We start from the raw sequence: 18,602 nt of genomic DNA on the forward strand, positions 1-18,602 counted from the left end.
CAGCTCGACATTTAGTACGAAATAAATATGTTTTTTTTTACAAGCTGTTTTGAAAGAAGTATGGTCATATGTGAGTATCAGATCGACAACGTCATCGTCAGCATATGTTGCACCCTTTCTGAATTTGAAAATAAATCTCTATCACGTATCTCCTCGTACTAAGCTGGTAAGAAAAAGCAAAATGGAGTTAAAAATCCACGTCAGCTCAAAGAGGCGTGGCACTTGAGGTTATGTTATTCTTTAATTCGACGTTATCACCATTCTGGTTGGCTGTCTGCCCATCGGTTTCACCGTCCGTCTCGTTCTGCATGAACACTTTGCAGCAGATGAAGAGTAGCCCCAAGCCGCCAATGACACCAAGTACTATCAGGACGATCTTCCAGACAGCAAGACTTGTCCCAACACCACCTCCACCAATTGTACCTCCTGCCGGAGGGAGGTCAGATAATTCAAGAGGAGAGGCAAATGTAGGGACAAAGAAACAAAAAATGAGAAAATTGAAAAAAAAAAGAATTAGAAAGGAAATTACAGGAGAAAAAGAAAAGAATGAGAAAACGGAAATGCAAAGTAGGACAAAAAGAGAAAGTTGAATACATTCAGCAAAAAAAAGAAAGTAAACACTTTTTCGAGGTCATATTTTTCATAGAAGATTTTGATGAAAATCAATGTAATATATACCATATTAAAGTTAATTTAATTGGATATTAAGCTCATAGGTTGATTAAAAAGAAAACTTCGTGCATGAGTGAGCACATTCGTTTTAGTCCTGCAAGGCACATTAAAAATTGCAAAAATTGACATGTTCTGTTTCATTTGCAAATGCCCTTCACGATAACATTGATAACAAAAAACAGTTTAACACAATGAGAGACATGAATGAAATAGCAAAAATGAGTTTTTGTTCTCTTTATCTCTTTATAATCTCTAAGAAAAGCAAAGTGGGACACTAAAGGAGGAAAATAAGAATTTTCTGTCAAGTCAAACTTCAAATGACATAGGGAACATTAAGCATACACATGATTAGATGAGCAGAATTTCTTTATTCATTTCTTTTAATTCTAGTGGTTTAAGAATTCATGAGAAACAAATTCAAGATCCGAACGTTATTTACAATTTCCTGATTTGAAAAAAAAAACCCTCAAATTTCTACCATTTTTGTAAATTCTTACCTTTTCTCTTATTTCATTTGAATTTAGATTTGACATGAGATGTTTTATTTTCCTCCATTATTTTTAGCCTTCATTGATCATTTGGGCTTTAAAGATATCATAGAGATCAAAGGTTCATTGTCGCAAGTTAATTCATGTTTTATTTTGTGTGAAATTTGTTGTTTGTTCTTATTGTTCTACGGGAGAGCACATACGCATGAATGACAGCCTGTTCAGTTTTGCAATTTTTACTTTTGTGCCCTGGAAGAGATACGTTTCCCTTTGTATTGACCTAACAGGTTGATAGCCAATTAAATTACCTTTAATATGGCATACATTAGCTTTCAGCCAAATATTTTATAAGAAATATAAACTTGAAAAAGCGTTTACTTTCTATTCTTTTCTTTTCTTTTCCTTTTTTTTTTTTGCTTAGTGTAGAAGGAGAAATAGGAGGAAGGTAGGGACAACAATATACAGCCGGAAAGAAGACGGTAAAGAAGAAAATAATCTTCAAGTAGGGAGGAAGAAAGAACAGAACCAAGGGATGAGCATAGGCTGAAGAAAATCAGAAGAGCACCCCTCCCAGTCTTTGTCAGTAGATGACTGCATAATGACAAAGTTGGAAAAACAACTGGAAAGAACACAGTGTCCTAAAGCGTGTTCACAAATGTGTTCACATCGCCGACTAATAATGTGAAAATAAAAATATTTCACGCTGCAGTGTGGTTTTTCACCGAGAGTTTACATTGAAATACTTTATTTCACAGTGTAAATTGATGAACAGTGTGAAGAGATTTCACGTCATGTTTCACAATGTGGGACACTGTTCTTTTAAGAAGGACACCACTTGGCAATCCCGACATACTGCTGATAATCACATGTACACTTCTTAACACAATAAATGTATGCGGAAACAAAACGAGGGGACATTGTTTATAGTGCTGATTAACAGAATTAGACTTTCATATGTCCATTACGAATTTCTCTCAATCAGTGATGTAAATTTCCCAATCAACATTTTATTCTTCACCTGAATATGATCGGCGTCTCGTCACTCTAGATCCTCCGGAGCGTCCACCTCGGCGTTTCAGAGAGACTGGTTGACCTGTGCAAGTAGTAAAAGCTGTATTGCTTTTAGCTTTGCTTTTAACAACAATATGTGAGAGATCAGTATTTAAACAAACTGTATCAATTAACAACTGTAATCTGCACACCAAAAAGGGAAAAACAATCATTCTGAAATACTAAAACGATATTAGTATAGACATTAGTTTTCCTATCAGATTTATATTTGCAAAATTGTGGCTGTTATAATCTTGGTTGGGTATAAATTCACTGATGGAATGGATATAAAGTTTTGATACATCCATGCAGCTTTTTGGGGGTTGCAATAGCGCTTCAAGTTTTGCACATTGAATTAAGTCTGTAGCAAAATACAAAACAAGAGAAGAAAACCTATTGAAATCTGCTTACCAATAGTGATGAGCACTGGAGTCTTGAGGAGGCATGAGCTTTCGATTCCAGCAAAATGACCGTTTAATACTATCAACCTTGATACAATTAAGGTGATAGAGATTACTTGCAAACACTAACGTTTAGGGGTGGAAATAATTGATGAAGTACGATCTTTTCTACTTATGAAATTTGACTGAATCTGCTTCTTGAAATAATCTGTGTTTATGTTTTTCGACATAAGCATAAATGCATGTAATACTTACCCTGTTTTGTAGGTGTTGAGCATTTCACTCCGGCAACCTCTGAACCAGGGCATTGTGCGTCCACTTGCCATGTGTGTTGACATGTTGACAGGTTAGCCTCCACTCCATCACACTGCACAGTGGTTAGTATCATCGGACCATCACCTGCCCCATACTGTCCAACTCCTGGGTCCAGTTCGGCCCCGGTATACCCAAGCTGTCTACAAACAACAAGTGACTCCGCACGACTCCACGAGCTGTTGCAGATTGTCCCCCAAACACCAGTGTGGAAAACCTCAACTCGTCCCTCAAACTTTGACCAACCGCCTACAAGCCGCAAAGACCAAGCAGCTGTAGGAAAAAGGTTGTGTTTAGCGATCAACTTAACATTGACAATCTTTACATATTTGAATTATTTATCTTCAAAAAGTGATGACTTCTGAACAAATTACAGTGCTTGTAAGCAAACCAAGGATATGTTATAATTCCTTTTGACAATTGCATAAGCACCTGCCCAAATACTTTATTCAAGTGATAAAATAAATTATACACTGGTTATGTCAGCCTTAATAATATGCCTATATTCAGCTATGTTATACGTATGTCATCGATTGCCTCATTTTTAGCGGCAATTGGTATCATTACATACTGTCATTAATAACTTAAATTCTTTGTTGTCCCCCGCCTCCCAAAACAAGTTGCAGAACCAATAGGTGGAACAAAAATATCTAATGGCTTGGTGTTATGACCAGACTTGTTTTTCATGCCAGTTGGATTGTGCAGACTTATTTCATTTTAGTATTTAAACAATAATGACGATCAGCGGACTATAGTACAACGTTAGACTTATCTTGTACCCTGAACATTTAAATGCCAGGTAGGCTCTTTTCAAGATGATAGTACAAAGGAATGTTTTGGGCATTGTTGATATTATTTCCCCGAGGAATCTCAACTGCCATATTACTTTACTTACGAGTTTGCTCAGAGAGCAATAAAATCAACAATTCCCCCAACAGGCCTAAAGTCTAAAGCATTCTATATCGATTTGTATATCTTGCAAGATTGAATGAATGTTTACTTGATCGGTCAATAATTGGGGTCGCGCTATCTAATTAAAACACTAGTCTATAACGGATGTAAACAAATTGTTGTCTGCGCTGTTATACCATTCTGTTTCAATTGCTATCGCATAACAAGTCGGTCACATCTCGCGATTTTGAGACCATTTGTTTACAGTACACCTAGATGCGAACCGAAAGAGGGCGGTTTAGTACTATTGGGCAGAGAGGCCTATGAAACGCGTTAATATACACGTTTTAGTACCTTCATGCAAATTGGAGGTAATCGGCGTAGATAATGCCCGAAATTTCAATCCAACCTAGCTATTTATCAGAATTCGGAATAGAATATAAAACAAATATAAAAACAACGATGTGTGCTACTGTCATCAAAGTGTGTAGAATGCGGAGAGATGAGTCAGCGCCTTCTCTACGCGGAATATAAACACGACCCGACAGCACTAGCTGGGATTTGGTTTCATGTCCATGCCTTACTCTGTGGATTTATGTTAATTCACATATCACGCAACGTCGCATTGTCTGTCGAGGGGAAAGTAAATTTTCTCGCGGTGCACGTTATGGTTCAGCGATGGATGGCAAATTGATATTAGAGATTGTAAAGGAGCAGGGTTGATGGAAAAGGGTTGTATTATATCAAATATTGTCAATGATAATCATAGGATACTGATTTTCTTTAGTGCCTTGCCATATCATGATACACAAGGCGCTCTACAAATGTTTTACTTTTTAAAATATACTGAGGGTAATAAATGAATTTTCAAAACAAATCCGGCAAAACAAACAACTCGTGTTGTACAAACGTTCTCCACCAGAAGCAGGTACTTTTATCATTATAACTGCCAATCGCTCTTTTCACCACTGTAATCTTTATCATGAATTTCATTATATGGATCATCATCATTTTGAATAATGCACACATGACCCTTATTCAAGCTGTAATCATTATCTTTTTAGTAATGATGAGTACAAAATTATCATAAGTGCTTTTCACATTCATATTAGGCAAATGCCGAACATGACATGACTCATTAAACGAATGATATCAACATGTAGCGCCCCCCTTCATCCTCTCCATTCCCCTACCGCCAGGGCATTTCAATACAGGGTATATGGAAGGAGTGCCTCGTTATCTCACCAGTGATATTGGATGCTCCAGTCAGGCTAGGAGGAAGTAAAAATCCGCCCTGCAAGAGACAAGCCAGTATGAAGGAATTCATCGTCGTCCTCAACACATTTGTCCAATCATTACAAGAAAGGCATGTGTTCATGTAAGAATGTGCTCAGCATGAAAAACGCTTCGTGGAGCAGACGATAGATGATGTGTTGAAAGAATGCCTACAGGCATTGCGGATCATGGTGAGGTTCATGGCTCGATATGACGTCACTTTCAGTTTTCGCGCTTGCGCGGAAGATGATACATCTAGCATGTCTAGGACGGGTAATGGTTATTTTAAGAGCGCTTGGATTAATCACGTTGATGGATATCCACTGCATTCAGAATGGAGCAATGATAATTGTAGGCCCCACAACAAATTAATTCTAGAAATGGTTCAATCCTTTGTGAAAACAAAAAAAAAAAATCGTGATCAGATGTAAATGAATGTGTGTGGCTGGGTTCAAAGCATATGTTATGTAAAGTCGATTAAGGCCCCGTCACACTACAGCGAATGCCCAACGAATGCCCAACGTATGTCCAATAAATTTGAAAATTTGAAGATATGTTAACATCCATTGGTAATACTAGAATAGTTCGTAACATGCTTGGCGTTCTTTGTATTCATTAGCTATTCGTCGAGATTCGCAGAGATACGCTGGAGCCGATTTTATTTTTTAAACATGTCCAACATCTCCAGCGTATCTCTGCGAATCCCTATGAATAGCTAATTAATTCAAAGAACGTGAGACATGCAAAATGTCTTCACATATTAGAATTCGTTGGGCTTTCGCTTGGCATTCGTTGGGCATTCGCTGTAGTGTGACGGGGCCTTTACCAATCATGTCGTGTCCACATCAGTAGCACTTGCATTACTCCATCAAAAACAGCCGGTACTAGTAATCTAGATGTTATATTTGATCAGGAAATGTCAATTCGAAGTCATATAACTCAAATTCATCTGAATATGTTAGATATCAGTTGCGTAACTAAAGTTTCATAAGGCATATATTTGTCTAAATTTGCAGCTGAGATACTTATTCATGCTTTGATTTCTTCTCGCTTGGATTTTTCGGATTTTCATTCATTGTTGTGTAATCTTCAACAACAACAACAATAACAAAAAAAAAGATGTCAAAAAAACTTCAAAGGTTGAAAATTTTTGCTGCCCGGTTGTTAACTTTTACTAATAAGTTTTATTCCATATCATCAATTCTCCCTTCCTTTATTACATTGGTTACCTGCATGTGGAAAAAAAAAAGATTGTTTTCAAGATTCGGATATCAGTGCATCACTCAGTTCATTCTTTTTCCACGTATGCCTTCGTGACTCTGTTCAAAAATACAATCCGGCATGAAGTCTACATTCATCATCAGATGCATTGCAGGGGCGGATCCAGGAATTCTGTAAAGGGGGGGGCGCAACTAATATTTTTGGTGCCACTTGCGGGTTTCATTTCATTTTTTTTCTTTTTATTTCCTTTGTTTTTAACGATAAATAAAGGGGGCGTGCGTCTCTTGTGCCCCCTCTGGATCCGCCACTGCATTGTTACTGCAAACACCCAGAGTAAAACATGGATGAGGTGATTGTGCTTTCTCTTTTAAGGGATCAAAATTGTGGAATCAGTTATCTCTTCAGTTAAGGCCTTCAGAAGGTCAACTTCAGAAACATTCAAATCCAAAAATAAAACGTATCTGTTCCTCTCACACTGAGGAATATGATTACTGTCTATAATGTTAGGAATTACTGTATTCTTTATCCGGTATGTATTTTGTCTGTTGTTTGCCATTTTATCCTCTGTTGTCACGTTTGAACATGTATATGGATACATGTATATATCTTTATATCGCCATGAGCACTCAAAGGTGGATCTGTGTGCTATACAAGTGGCCACTATTATTATTGTTATTATTATTAATGTCCTTCATGCATCTCTCCAAATTGGTGATTGAATAGCGCGCTCTCTCTCTCTCTCTCTGTCTCTCTGTCTCTCTCTGTCTTTATAGATACATACATGTATTACATATGACATATGATACATACAAATATATACATATCCCTTGTGTGTATATATACATATATGATTATATATATATATATATATATATATATATATATATATATACATATATGTATATAGCGTAAATTTTGAGCAAAGAAAATGGGTTTTCATCGGAGCCAGAAATATTTGAACAGCTGTCAGTTACTTTAGGGAGGCATATAAGAGTTCAACAGAGTTTAAAGAAATATCTGATTTCATGCGCACTTAGAGTATTTGCGCTTTTCATTTCGGCGTTTAAAGGGGATGGCTAGTAACTGATCAGTGAAAATCAGTGCGAATGCTGAGGGAACGATCGCCCCGTCACTGTACAGGCATGCTAACCTGGAAACATTGAACTGCACATTACTTGAATATGAGACCATTCTGAAGCAAATAATTTTCACAGAGCAATGCATATATAATGTACTCTTAAATGAATCCCACAAGGATTGGAACAATCATCCCCCAGCATCCCCACTGATCAGTTACTAGCCATCCCCTTTAATGCCGCAATCTTTCTAAAAATTTATTGGAACTCTAACATAATATCTGGTTTGCTTGTTTCAAAGTTTGCGATCATACGTGCTCTGACAGATGACACACTCCGGACCATGTACATCTGGGATGGGCATACAGAGCTATAGACGTGAGAAAAGAACTGAACGGAGTCACAAAAAAAACTGACGGGGATATTCTAACGTTTTGTAATGGAGCAGCTTGTTTTTGTTTTTCGTTGTCTGTTAAGTTCTTCTTAGCTTAATCTGGAGAAAAATTAGCGCCACAAATTATGTGACATCCATGAAGTGAATATCAAAGGACCACAATGGACTGCTCTTACCATAGTTAAGAGTTTTTCAGATTTTGTTACCGAGTACATTTGGTAAATAGGAGGAAAGTGCATTGCTCAATAACAGGACTGAATTCAAATCCGACGACTTTCAAACATCCAACTTCAAATTCAAACTCCAACTTCAAACCCCAAATTCAATTATGATGACAGGACACAATGTCATTTTATATCATATCGATCATATCAATAAAAGGTATTCATAATTAACATATTGGCCATTCCCTCGGAGGAAAAATAACTGCATTTTAAACAAAACTGCAGATTTATAGCAATTTTTCGTAAGTGTTCCATTACCTGCATTTTTTATTAAACACCATTAATATTATCATATACTTGTACAAGACGAGATATTATCTCTACATTACAAAAGATGATAAATGAGATGGTAAATTCAAAATTTCGAATGCTGTCATGCACTCCCCGAGCCTTTCGTGAATGTTTTAATTCAACACTAAAAGATGGTGGATATTTGGATTGTAGCTATCAGACACCGCGACTGCAACTGATTTTTTATTAAAAGAGAATGAAACGTAAACATACATGTCAATTGATTGAATATAGAAATATCATTGGAACACATCAGTGAATTGTTTCAAGGAATATCAACCCGCTCAAAAGTTATGAATTTATGGTACCGCAGTTGCTTGATAAAAAGACTAAACAACATTTCCTGACGTCACAGCAGGACAACCATATATAACAATAACAAAAATGATTAGGTACATTTCTATAGTGCAGCTGCTATATACATTGTACTGTAGTGGGATGCAATGGCAGACTATTGTTTCCTTAATTATTCCTTTGTAGATAATATACGTCTAAACTGTTTGTAATTCGATTAAAAAAAGAACTGATTGAAACTTGTACATTATTACAAACATAAGCATGATAAGGATGATAATCAAAGAGATCAAGGAAACAGGAATCCCTAGAACAGCACTCGGATATGTCTGCCCCGGCAGCATGGGGATCTGCATGTGTGAGCCGAGCCCACGGGAGCGTCCGTGAAGTCATGAACTTTCTTGATGGAAACAGATACAAATATGTACCTCCTAACTGTTTACTCCTACAACATAGGGATATAATTGCCTAGCTGGTATTAAAGTAAACCATCAGATAGGACCGAAGAGCTAGGCATAGAACAGGGAGATACAGAGCACCTAACTGTCCAGCTTTTAACTCAAAGACGGAAGATTCAAATGTGACTTTGAATGAGCCTTATTTATGTGCACTTATTTAAGTAGTAGTAGTAGTATAGTAGTAGTAGTAATAATAATAATGATGATGATAAGAATGATAATAATAATACAGGTGTAATAATAATGATAACAACAATAATAATGATAATAATAATCATGACAATCATTCTTATTATCATGATTATCATGATTATCATTATTATTATCATTATTATTATTGTTATTATTATTATTATTATTATTATCATTATTAGTATTACAATAATAACATACTATCAAATACCTAATAAAGGAGAATTTCAAGCTGTGAAGCTCTATCACTGGCACTTTATAGCTAACTTTCCTTCTCCAAGAAAGAACTTTCGAAAGTAGATCACATGTAAGCTCCAAATGCAAATTTGTTTCTGCTAGAAGCACATTCTGAATGACGATAATTCCACTATAGTAAGTTGGACCGTACCCAAATGATGGTGTGTACGCAATCAAGAGGATTTGCAATTGAATTCTTAGTCGTACTGGTAGCCAGTGCATGAAATTCTTGTAGATTTGGAGTAATATGGCCATTTTTAGGAGATTTACACATAAGTCTTGTAAAGTCTTTCTACACATACGTTACAACTTTATAATTGTGACTCAGGCAATCCAATCAAAAGACAATAACAAAGATTAATCAATCAATCAATATGCAAAAAAGGAAGAAAAATAATATTTAAGAACATTCCACAAAATCGCATATCCTATGAAAGTAAGCGTACACATTCCTTGCACTTGTTCTTGACATATGATAACGTGTAATACTATTTCCCCTGCCTTCTGGTAAACCAAGTGCTCTTTCATTATGCTAGAAAAATGAAAATAAATTGAATTCTCTTTCGTATTAGCGATGGCTGCAACTAAACGAAGTAACCGCATTGATCTGCTCTTCTGAGAACGTTTCTGCTTTAACTCAATCCAAATACATAATTATTCGGGTTTCATTTCCCATTCAAAACACAGTGATAGTAAGCTTCCTATTGTTTGGAATCGTATGTCTGTTGGAAATCCACGATCAAAATAACAAATACATTCTATGATTTCAAGCGACTAAACTCTTCACTGAAGATGAGAACAGGTTCGCTGGTATTCTGACTACATTGACTACAAGGTTTTGCTATGCTTCGAAGTAAATCCTGACTGATGTGACCCAGTGCGCAACACAAATGAAATCGGTGGTATCAAAGCGTAAGTATTCCACACACATAGTATCAAAATATCGTTCATTAACCAATTATATACAAAGAAGCATTGCTCCAGTAGATATTTGCATATTCATGTTTTATGCCCGATTAAACTTCCGCCCATAATACATTGTTATACAAAAGGGTGTTTTGAGGAAGTACAATGTGGTGTAGAAAGACTATAAAGTGGCATCAAAGATACGAAATGGGAAGGTATATTGAGGTGATATGGAAACGCCAAGAGAAGTTCAAATTATTGAGGAAAAGGAGTAGAAACTGAGGCAAAAGAGCGAGAGAGAATGAGGTAAAGAGAGATTGAAGGATTGTGCGAACGAGGATGGGAGAGATATTGACTTGGGGTAAAACCAACATCGGGGTGAAACAAAAAGAAGGAAACTTTTCCCCTTCTTGCGATAAAAAAACAAAACTATCTTAAAAAATGAATCAATGAATAGACAAATAACTATGATAATGAAGACAGCGTTAATATTGACGTATACGTTACGTCATTTGATACAATGATTATTTCCTATGAAATTCCATTATCATGTGCGATACGCGGATGAACGTTTCCCTAGCAACAAACTCCGAAGTAAACGGTGAAAGCAGCGTGGGGTTCCCTGTGTAGAATAGTGGCAAATCACTACGTAACATTCACATTTCATCAACGATGTAACAACGCGAAGGAGTGGGAAAAATATCAATAGCAGTGATGCCTTTTCTTGACTTCAGTAACCGTCCTATGAGTCCCTTTAAATTTCAGAGAATTGTCACTGAATTTGGATCTCGGTATAAGGGACGTATGTGACAAATCTTCACTCGAACCACCTTGAAATCTAACCGTAGTGAAACTACGGAAGCGTGACTTATGTTCTTTCATAGTTTAATATTTCTTCATTGTTGCCTCATGGCAGAGGTATCCTAAATTTGAAGTGAATGACTCTGGACAATTTTGACCGTCAGAAAAATGTGCTAGGATTTCACGTTTAAAGTGGGTTGTTCAGCATGATTCCAAAATCCTTCCCTCACTAGCTTAACACTCAGTTGTCTGCCAATATTTCTCCGTCTGTTTGTCTATCTCGCCCCCCCCCCCCTCTCTCTCTCTCCCTCTCTTTCTCTGCCTCTTTTTTTGTCACAACCTTTTCGCTCTAAGCCCCCCCCCCCCCTTTCTTGCTGTAATATTGCAACCATGCATAGGTATAGTGTGGCCCCACTTTGATGTAAAGCAACAACAAATTTCTTAGGCCTCTCCCTCTCAGACCATTAAAAGATCCCGGCAAATCAAGGGTTTGTTGATCTCTATTGTTGCCTTTTGGATATTTACATTACCAAATCACGGAATACTTCATGAAATGATGTTTATTTCTACTAAAAATTTTTCCCCTGTAACACTTGAGCTAAACAACACACACAGTTATGTGACTTACCATTCATTCCTTTTACGTCCTGCATTTACCAAAAAAAAAAAAAAAAAAACCACCGCAACTTCACACGTTCTTTTTTAAGTAAATGTTTCTGACAAAGTTTTGAAGTAGCAATGATGGTATGGCATAACTGTGTTTATTGTTCAGCTTACGTGTTACACGTGGAGGAAGAAGAACTGGAATGTGAGTAAAGATGATTTAGATGATTTGTTTTTCAACGGGAGGGGTTGCACAGTGCGCAGAAAAAAAAATCGTTTAAAATAATTCATGAATATTTTCTTAAGTATTTTGTGATTTGGTAATGTACAGACAAAAAATCCATCAGTAGAGGACAACATGCATTTGGATTAAAGAGACTTTTTAAAAATAGAATCATGTTATAATGCGGAGGTCACTTTGTTACATCCAGTCAAATGTTAAGGTGGGTGCACGGAATGCTTTGGAAATTTGGCACATGGGTTGTTTGTTGGGCTTACAGTCGACACGAGCTCAACCCGTGTGAGGTTTACGGGGGGAACGTAAGTGGCGCTCGACGTATTTACGCTATCGGCTCCCCGCAGCGTAGCTTGGGCCTGAATCCATGTCCGCCTGCAGAGGTAGGCGATCAGGATTGCGACCACGGCAACGCCAATGACAATGATGACCACTTGCCAGGCACGCAGGTTGCTTACTGTTCTGTTGTTATCGGATTTTGGAGTTGATCCACCTGGGGCAAAGAGCGGAAATCGAAAAAAAAAGAAAGAAAGAAAAGAAAAACCTGTGTCGAGACTGTTTCAAACTGGCAGTGTATCTCGAATACTCGTTCCCATGACATAAACTATTCATCTGCTTAGGCACGCTGTGCATAATCAGACACCGCAAATTGTTCCTATTCTCTAGACATCGAATTCCACTTTCGTTCATGCAGACATTTTGCAGGTGGAAAAGGATATGTGACATCAATGGCGAGATGAATCAACCCATGAATTAGATATCACGCACCAACCAAGATCGTCTGTACATGCAGGCATCACATTAGGCGTTTTCACATCCAGCCCGATAAAAATCCAAGCTCGAGATATTTTTCGCGATTGCGAATTAGAGCGCTATTTCATTTCTTATTCACATCAGCCTGAAGAGAATTAGCCCGATTTTTTTCCGAGCTAATTCGACAGCTGAGTATGTGCAAACAGCATCAGTAATGTGTGTGCCCTCTCAAAAATTCCTCATGATTTGTGTGCAGTTTGCCTCGATCGATCGGGTCACACACGCTAAGCATGATGGGATGCATCGCGCTAATTTCTCGAGTCGTTTTCACATTATCAAATAGCGCGCTACTGTCCCGCTATTTCAGAAATTGCCAGAGTTGGACTCGAGAAATTTTCTCGATCAGAGCAGGCGTTTTCACATCAGCCCGATAAAAATCCAAGCTCGAGATATTTTTTAATTTCCCAAGTCAGAAAATAGCGCGCTATTTCGAAACACCGGGCTGATGTGAAAACGCCTGCTAGCGATACAATTAGTGCTCACATTATCAAATAGCGCGCTATTTCGTTATCGGATTAATTTCCCAAGTCAGAAAATAGCGCGCTATTTCGAAACATCGGGCTGATGTGAAAACGCCTATTGTGTCACTGCTCAGAGACGGGTGGTAGTAACCCGAGAGAAGCCCTGCTTTTCAAGAAATATGTAGCCTTATGATCTATGAAAAAAAATATATAGGTTCATATATTGTAACTTTAATAATTGGCCAATATACCGTTAATGCAAGGTGCATGGGCACAATGATAATGAAAATAAATGAATAAAAATAAATAAATAAAATAAATAGATAAAAATGAAATGAAACGAAATGAAATGTACAACAGTGGATTTTTTTTCTTTTATATATTTAACGAGGCTTGCTGTGTTTCGCAAGTACTGATACTTACTTGGATTTTTAATGGTTTTTCTATGCGTATTAAGATATCCGAGCTGACTTCGAAGACATATTGAGGGTACCCTGCATCCTTCAAATGGAAAGAATACACACAAAAGAAGCGGGGAAATGTTTAACAATTCTTTTACACACACAGCGATTTAAGTATCTATACAAACAATTGTCACCCTTATGCAGAGAATAATGCATGAGGATCATTGTCTAAATCTAAAGACAAAAATATTAAAATTGTAATTTTGATTTATTTCAATTCAATTCAGTTGACTTTATTTGTTCTGCCCCACATTAGAAGAAAACACGACCATTTTAAGCAAAGCATTAACAGAAAAATTCCTTATGATTTTAAAGAGGATAAAGTTGAGATCAATAGCAGCAGATTCTTGTCATTTCTTGTATTTTGTCTGTTCGATTTTACGTATATAGATTATATACAGTGCGTATCAGAAAAACGAACCAAGTTTCATTGCAACTTTTGCTGTCATAATCATTAATTTGTCAATTGTTAATAAAATGTATAAGGTATACATGAAGGGAAAGATGGCACTCTTCCTTTATTCGATGCACAACTCACTTTTCATAATTCAAGCATAACAGTAAGAACAACGGACAGTGCATGATGCTACCAAATTTTCATTTGCACGCACAAATCGCGACTTTGAGTGAGTTTTCATACTTTTACAGTTATCTTTTCAAAAACAAAGTTCGTAACCATAATATCTATACTTTCTTCTCTCATATGAGACCTTATGCGTAAGATATGAATGATGCATGCTCGAGCAAAAGTTGCATGAAAACATATTTCATTTCAACTTATAAATGATAAACAAGCATTCAGCTCTCCCGACTTTAAACACTGGACAATTGGTTCAATATCTACGCAGTAATCGAAAATTTAGTAGCACCATTGTCCATTGTTCTTACTCAGTCATACTTGAATTTTGAACATTGAGTTGTTTTCATCAATGAAAGAAGAGAAATGTACCATTCCAATCTAAAACGGTGGCAAAAACAATTGCAAACGAAACCTCTGTTTCTTTGTTGTTGTTGGTTGTGTGTTTTGGTTTTTTGTTTTTTTTTTTGGGGGGGACGCACTTTTGTTGTACATTATGTTTATTTCCATTCTTTTTCCATTTCACTGACTAAACCTAGTTCATACCACTGAGGAGCATATTCCTGGTTATCAAAAGCATGTCAGTATAAATAGGTACAGTTACGTAAGTTATCATTATGTTTACCCATTTGGAGCAGTATACTCCTTGATCAGTTATAGCAAATATAGACATAATAAAAAGAATTTGAAAAAGAAATACACAAAGCCCCTGGCAAAAAGTGTAAGGATAACAGCATTTTGTGCAAATGTCACTATTTTTATCTTTAAAAAACACACACATTTTTATTACAATGAGATTTGTACACAGACCTTGAACATATTGAATGAGAGAGAAAAAATAAATGTATATACTTTATACCAATGTATATCATTTTTTGAGAAAGGTCATGTTTGATGGGCATAGAAAAAAATACAAAATTATTGCTTTTCTTTCACTTCCTGACGATACCTCGCTTCATTACTTACGTTTACTATCACACTCCATCCCTGCGTCACGTCTGTGTGAACAGTTTTGAAGAACTTCCCGTCCACTTGCCGGACAGTGTCGGAGAAATCTTTCGTTCCCCTTGCACGCCAGCCCGCTGAGTAGGATAGGGCCACTGCCTGGTCCGAAAAATGGATCCGTGGGAGAGAGGTCCGACGTGGTGTAGGCCTTCAGTGCCCCGTGGAATCCCAGCTCTTTACACGCAACCCCAGCATCAGTAAGATCCCAGCCACTGTCGCAGATGGTTCCCCATTCGCCAGACTCACCCAAGATTTCGAGGCGGCCCTCGAATGGGGAAGAACCATTGGCTAAGCGTAGGTTTCCTGCAAATGTGCAAGATCGAAAACCTCATCAGAGCAATATTTTCTGCTTTGTCGCAGTGTGTTTGATTCTATTTCAAGTATAATGCATTTTTACTATCTGTTGACATTATCTAACGTGATATCCATCACAGTTAAAAGTTGCAATCTCTACCGAAAGCCTGATAATTATATCACGGTAAATCATCTATCAGTCCGAATCAAGATCTCCCTGTACTTCCGTGGAGAATGAGATATCAATGGGGAAAAATTGTGTGTTACGAGGGTAAAACTGAAAAACAGCTGGAGACAATATTATCCCAACTGCTCAATACCATCATTCGCTTATAATTTCCATATACACGTACGATATTGATATGTCTTTACTGTGCTCTATTCCTTTCAAAACATCAAAACGGTACTTGACTACCATTAAAACTACGAGAGAAGTTTAGGGCAAGAAAAATAATAATGGACTACATGAGAGCTGTAAAACTTCCAGCTACAATCTGAAATACCCCAGCTCACGATTAGACAGCATCCATTAAACAAAAGTTTAGACATTTCACATTATTGCAATTTACTTCCTTTTGCGGTTTGTAACACTGAGCTGCATCATTAACGACCCAATTGCAAACACACTTCAAGGTTTCTTTTATAGAACCTGGGACAACGCTACGGAAAGTGGGAATAGCAGTTAAAGACGTGTACCGGTTGATGTGCATTTGACGCCCGCTGTGTGGCCATCACCACATCCTGACTTCATCTCCACATCAGTGCGCGGGCACTCGGAGAGGTGGGATTCCGTTCCGTTACACCGCACATTGAAAAGGAGCGGGATATTCTGTCCGGACCCATATTCTCCTGCTACCAGTGCCATGTCTGCCCCAAGGTATCCAAGCTCTCTGCAAACTACCATCGCATCTTCGTGGTCCCACATGTTGTGACATATTGTCCCCCAAACGCCTCCAAGGAACACCTCAACTCGCCCCTCAGACTTTGACGACCCACCCACTAGCTGTAACGACCAGTCAGCTATTTCTGTGAGCAAAATAAAATAAAGCTAATCATTATCAATATTCATATCTACGCCAATCATTTAAGCGAAAGGTGAAGGAAAATAAAGACAGTGAAATGTTTTGTCAATATTTTCCTACAGTATCTCACTAACACTGAGGAAAAAAGCCTCACTGAGCAAATTAGACCCCTCCTAGACTTTCCGCAGAGAACGACATACAATTTCCAAGTAGTGTGTGTTTCTTGTCACTCCAAAACTCAATTTTATACTCATCCTCATTACCTGTAAGAAAAAAAAATGATTCTTGATTACATTGTTATATGCATAATTATGATTACATATATCAGGGCTAGACATCAGGGCATACCAAGGCTCGACAATGATAATGGTGGCCCATAGTACGGGGCCACCATATTTCCAAAAAGATTATTTTTGTTGACCGATTCGGGCGACTAAAATTCAAGATGGATTATTACGTTTCCTTTTATTTCAGGCCACCAAACTTTGAAATTTTAAGACGTTAGTGACGCGAATGGGCCATCAGAGGAAGGTGTTATTGTCGAGACCAGTATGCATATTGTATACACTTCTATAGATTACATGCCAGACGATCGTTGGCTTTACACATTTCATGTTCAGTGTCAATAGTATATAAAAGGAAATAAATTTCGACAAAACCTCAGGACAGCAGCACAGGCCATCTTTCTCTCGGAATAGTCAATTCCTGTCGTTATAATTCTGGAATTTCAATATACATTATGCAATGTCACCGCGTAATACAAACTGAAGGAAAAATTGAGAGAGAGCGATGTATTCCTTTCCAAAGAAAATCCACTCGTAAAGTAAAGTAAAATCTCAGTAGATAAACCCTGACAGATTCGTTTCGTGTTTCAGACTCACCTCCTCTGATACATGTCACTAATGAAAGATCCGCTGTGATCAGGTGAAGCTGAGAGATGTCTCAACTTTACATCATTACTAACACGTTCCGCCGAAACCACTATCCACCAATTCATCAACGTCTGGAAACGTTACTTATCATACTGAATTTGGACGTGCACTCGAACGCTTCGTTTCAAGTGATTACCATAATGCAAGTTGTACGACTTTCCTACGGTCTTTAATGTAATCCCTTTTCCAGCATGCATTTCTGAGAATACATGTATAGTGAAATTGGAGTGTCCAAAGACAAGTGAAAGACAGAGTTGCTATCGGTATCTATTTTTTTTTTCTTTAGATTTTTTTAAACCTTGGTGGGTGAAGTTTATCAAATTAATGTTTATGTTTAACACACTCTTTGAAATTATATCTTAAATACATAATATACATGAACATACACAAATTCACACACACACACACACACACACACTTATATATATATATATATATATATATATATATATATATATATACATGATATAATTTTCAAAGAGAGAGTTATGTACTTACCAAGTAGACACATGCTTCTAATACTAAATGAAGATTTTCACAATGCTGAACTTTAATTAAGCAGGTGACAATGAAAAGACGTGATTTCATGATTTCTTGCCTTGCGGTTGAAATTTTTATCTACTGGGTAATATATATAATATATTCATAAACACATGATCCCGTCAATTTGACGGGATAGAATGCTTTTAATGTGCCTCGAAATGAAGGTTCCAAGATATGAATTTGAAATAACAGTCGTACATTATGTTGTCAAAACTGACGGCTGTTGCTGTTTCATCCGGGTTTTTTTTTTTCTATTTTGTAAAAGAGATGGAATATATGACTGATGCCTATCTGTGGCAGTCACATGCTACGAGGAAATACAGTTTAAATTCGGCAACGCAATCCTAATCTTTTATCATTTCCCATTCCTTTTAGCCCACAAATTAAAAATGATTGTTTCAATGAACCGGCAGATATGCGGAGCACTGAAATGTCACCATCCAGCAGAAGAGACGGGTCGTATTTCGGTC

At 37.2% G+C, this 18,602-nt stretch overlaps 1 protein-coding gene and 1 long non-coding RNA gene across 2 annotated transcripts; both read right to left on the reverse strand.

Annotated features, from left to right (window-relative positions):
* Window positions 1–265: 265 nt before the first annotated feature.
* LOC139711657 (uncharacterized) lies at window positions 266–2,959 on the reverse strand. The gene is made up of 3 exons (XR_011709531.1): window positions 2,867–2,959; window positions 2,179–2,253; window positions 266–426 (listed from the first exon to the last, which is right to left on the reverse strand). It is a non-coding gene; the product is annotated as an uncharacterized lncRNA (long non-coding RNA).
* A 9,265-nt stretch (window positions 2,960–12,224) lies between these two features.
* On the reverse strand, window positions 12,225–18,100 carry LOC139711660 (scavenger receptor cysteine-rich domain superfamily protein-like). Its single transcript, XM_071623520.1, has 4 exons — window positions 18,088–18,100; window positions 16,332–16,661; window positions 15,303–15,644; window positions 12,225–12,514 (listed from the first exon to the last, which is right to left on the reverse strand). Exons 1-4 carry the CDS (start codon window positions 18,098–18,100, stop codon window positions 12,225–12,227), a joined length of 975 nt encoding a protein of 324 aa, XP_071479621.1.
* Window positions 18,101–18,602: the final 502 nt, after the last annotated feature.

The sequence above is a fragment of the Diadema antillarum genome, unplaced genomic scaffold, assembly GCF_040938485.1.
Source record: "Diadema antillarum isolate AM-2024a unplaced genomic scaffold, OU_Dant_1.0 seq00001682_RagTag, whole genome shotgun sequence".
NCBI classification, from domain to species: Eukaryota; Metazoa; Echinodermata; class Echinoidea; order Diadematoida; family Diadematidae; genus Diadema; species Diadema antillarum.

What these genes read in the sequence shown, in the direction of transcription:
- LOC139711660 (XM_071623520.1), bottom strand. An exon ending in CGTCAAATGCACATCAACCG is followed by an intron (nt 15,645 to 16,331) that starts GTACACGTCTTT and finishes GCACATTTGCAG; the next exon opens with GAAACCTACGCTTAGCCAAT. An exon ending in GATGGAGTGTGATAGTAAAC is followed by an intron (nt 12,515 to 15,302) that starts GTAAGTAATGAA and finishes TCTTTGCCCCAG; the next exon opens with GTGGATCAACTCCAAAATCC.